This window comes from Typha latifolia, chromosome 7, assembly GCF_019914945.1.
Source record: "Typha latifolia isolate L0001 chromosome 7, TyphaL0001v2, whole genome shotgun sequence".
Taxonomy (NCBI): Eukaryota; Viridiplantae; Streptophyta; class Magnoliopsida; order Poales; family Typhaceae; genus Typha; species Typha latifolia.
Window position 1 is genome coordinate 13,962,047 of NC_133092.1, and position 3,095 is coordinate 13,965,141.

A 3,095-nucleotide genomic window follows, 5' to 3' on the forward strand; every position below is an offset into this window, starting at 1 on the left:
CATATTGATCTAAGTACCCATCTGACATTATATTAGTGCTTATGAGACATTGGAAATGGACATGACTGTAAGAGCCTGTCTCTATGTATGATGTAAATCTTGAGATTCAATAAAGAATAAGCCATCACTGGAGGTGATCAGGTGAATACATATATTAATTAATAATTTGCATCACTTCATGAAGTGCTTCTTTAATTTTTAGTCCATATGCTGAGAATCTCAGCATTTTACTGTAGGATATGTCAGATCATGTTAAAAAGAAAACAATGGATGAAAGGTTGTAATATTAATAGAAACACACACCTAAATGACCAGATGTTTTTGTAATTAACCATAGATAGGTCTACAAGATCTCCAACTCTGGTACTATGTGAAACAATAACCGTGAGATATCTGATAAATCAACAGCTTTAGCTGCTAGAAGATGTAAGTTTTGGATGAAGAATATAGTGTGATTCAATCATTACATGTGAGGCCGCACTTTATGAAAAGAATAAACTGGTTAATTAATCAAATTGGAATTGGAATTGGAATTGGAATGATAAGAATAGGCAAATTTGAGTTCTTGGCATGCAAACATGTATGCATATGCATGCTGCTGTAGTGACTGAAAGCTAGCTCAACACCAATAATTAGTGGTCCATGCCTGGAAGTAAAATTATAGAATTGAAGATCAATGGCTTTTATTTCGTCCCCAACACCTCATTTATGTGCACTTCTTTCTGACTGCTTGATTCATCTAAATTTAAGTAATAAGCACAGAACTCAACAACCACTCAAGAAATAACAAAACAATGGACACAGAGGCAGGCTTCAGCAACAAATGTAGTGCTAATTGTTTTTTACTATACATTGTAACACAACAAGGAGATTCTACACCCAGAATTCAAGAGAATCACTGTGACCATGTTAAGCTTGATAGTAATTTCTTTGTTGGTCGGATAAATAAATAACTCTAGACACACAATTTAAGCAGTTTTAGCTCAATTTCATAGAAAGAAACAACTTTTGCACTATTATCATGGAAGGGATATTGGCTGAGAGAGAGAGAGAGAGAGAACAGAACAGCTTGTAGCAATTATTATTTTAGCACTAATAGAGAGAGAAATTACACTTACTTAGCTCTGAATGCATAGTTAATCTAAAATCCCATATACTAAGCCCATTCATCTTTGTTTCCTTTTACAATTTCTAAATGCTAAAGTTGAACACCACAGAAGGATGACCCATCGCAAAACCACCATAAAGACCAAAACCAATACCAGGATCCCCTCTCTATTCTCAGTTCAACAGTACTGAAACATGTCAGCTGAGGCTATCATGGGCTGGTTCACAGCTGACAAATTCCATGGCCTCATGTTGGTATGAGAGGTCTCAAACTCCTCACAGGCCATGCCAGCTATGTTATTCCCATTCAAGTAGTATAGGATCTCATTCAAGGACTCCAGCCTATTGTTCAGCTCCATCATCTGGGTCCTGAGCACAGAGTTCTCAGCTTCCACACCAAGGTAGTGCTGCATGGTGATGTTAAGGGTTGTGCTCACCTGGCTGTTCTCCTTCCTGAGTTGATTCACTTGGGCCATCAGACCATCCAAATGCTTTTGCTTCCTCATCCTTGACCTCCTTGCGGACTCTCGGTTGGAGAGCATCCTCTTCTGCTTCCTTTGGTTCATCAAAGCTTGGAGGTCCTCTTCGGACCCAGAATTTGGAATTTGGCTGGACCCAGATGAAGTCCCACTAGAAGAAGCCATGGTACAGATGGATTATATGCAATTTAGAGCTAATTACTTGGGAAATACTAAGTAGACCTTGGATAGGATCTCTTCTATATTGTATAAGAGTCTTTATATATAGGGATGTAGAAGTAGTAGTAGTAGTAATAAGAATAATAATAATAGGACTCAAGTGCTTAGATTTCAAAAGGAGTTCATGAGAAAACGTAGAACCAGTAAAGGAACACCACAGAGAAGGATTGAACGAGATGGGTCCTGCGCCTGAGTGTGGAATTTATCATAAACCCAGAGAGAAGGATTTCACTTAGGATGGGCGACATCAATGAGGAACATCAAGAGAAGCGGATGCATGTGAGATTAACGAGGAGAGATGAGAAGAAGAGAAAATAAAAACCAAAACTTCTGTGGAAGAAGAGCTCAAAGATGACTCCTTTTAAAGCTCAAGAAGAGAATTACGCCGAAAGGAGTCGCCTTTCCACCAATCGATGCAAAGAGGAAGCAACAGGTCCAGATTCCTCAGATGGGTTCTTCGAATTAGGATCGAAGAGCCAATCCCGGAGCACTGGAACCCAACCAAAAGCCCAAAACAACGGAAAAGTAAACCAAGAGGATAGAAGGAGGCAATGGAGGAGGAAGAGGAAGGGAAACAGGGGGAAGAGGTCTTGAGCTTGGAGAGGGGTGGAATTTATAGAAGATGCGGGGGGGAAAAAGTGAAAAAAGAAATTATGAGAAAAGGTGAGGGGTTGGGTGGAATCTGCTGTAGGCTGTTTGAGGTTGTTGGAATGAGTGATGAGCCATGTGGGAGGGAGAAAGAGGGGTGGAGAATGGGATTTGCTGCAAGACTCCAATTCCAGCTGGTGTGCAGGACCCCAGCCCCAGGGCCTCACCGAACTGATCGCCTGCAATCCTAGATTCACCAAACTTTATACACGCATGCTACTAAGTTCATACAGTATGATTGGGTAGCATTCAACTACTGTAGTAAATTCTCGCAGCACAGGAATGCAGGTGATCCGCACCCATGGCGGTGGTAATAAAACTCTGACATCCTGCTTTATCGTACGTGAAGAGATCCTCTCCAACACCGGATGTAGGAAATTCCTGCATTAGGAGAGAATTCTTATAATTAAATATATATATATATATATATATTTTTTTTGGGGGGGGTTCTTCTTCTTAATTGTCATGTGATGAATCCAAATGTCTTTAATAATTTTCTTTTTCTTTTCTTTTTTTCCTTTTCGTGCATTCACGCATTTAAAGTGCATTAAGAGAGATACTACCAAAGTGTTAGTGAGTTGTATAATCTTTTATTTGCTTGATGTAATTTAAGGACCCAAAAGAGATAGCAAATTAAGAGAA

The 3,095-nt window shown here is 39.5% G+C and overlaps 1 protein-coding gene across 1 annotated transcript; it reads right to left on the bottom strand.

Annotated features, from left to right (window-relative positions):
- Nucleotides 1-1,057: 1,057 nt before the first annotated feature.
- On the bottom strand, nt 1,058-2,472 carry LOC140793090 (bZIP transcription factor 44-like). Its single transcript, XM_073144460.1, has one exon. It carries the CDS (start codon nt 1,749-1,751, stop codon nt 1,287-1,289), a length of 465 nt encoding a protein of 154 aa, XP_073000561.1. The 5' UTR covers nt 1,752-2,472; the 3' UTR covers nt 1,058-1,286.
- Nucleotides 2,473-3,095: the final 623 nt, after the last annotated feature.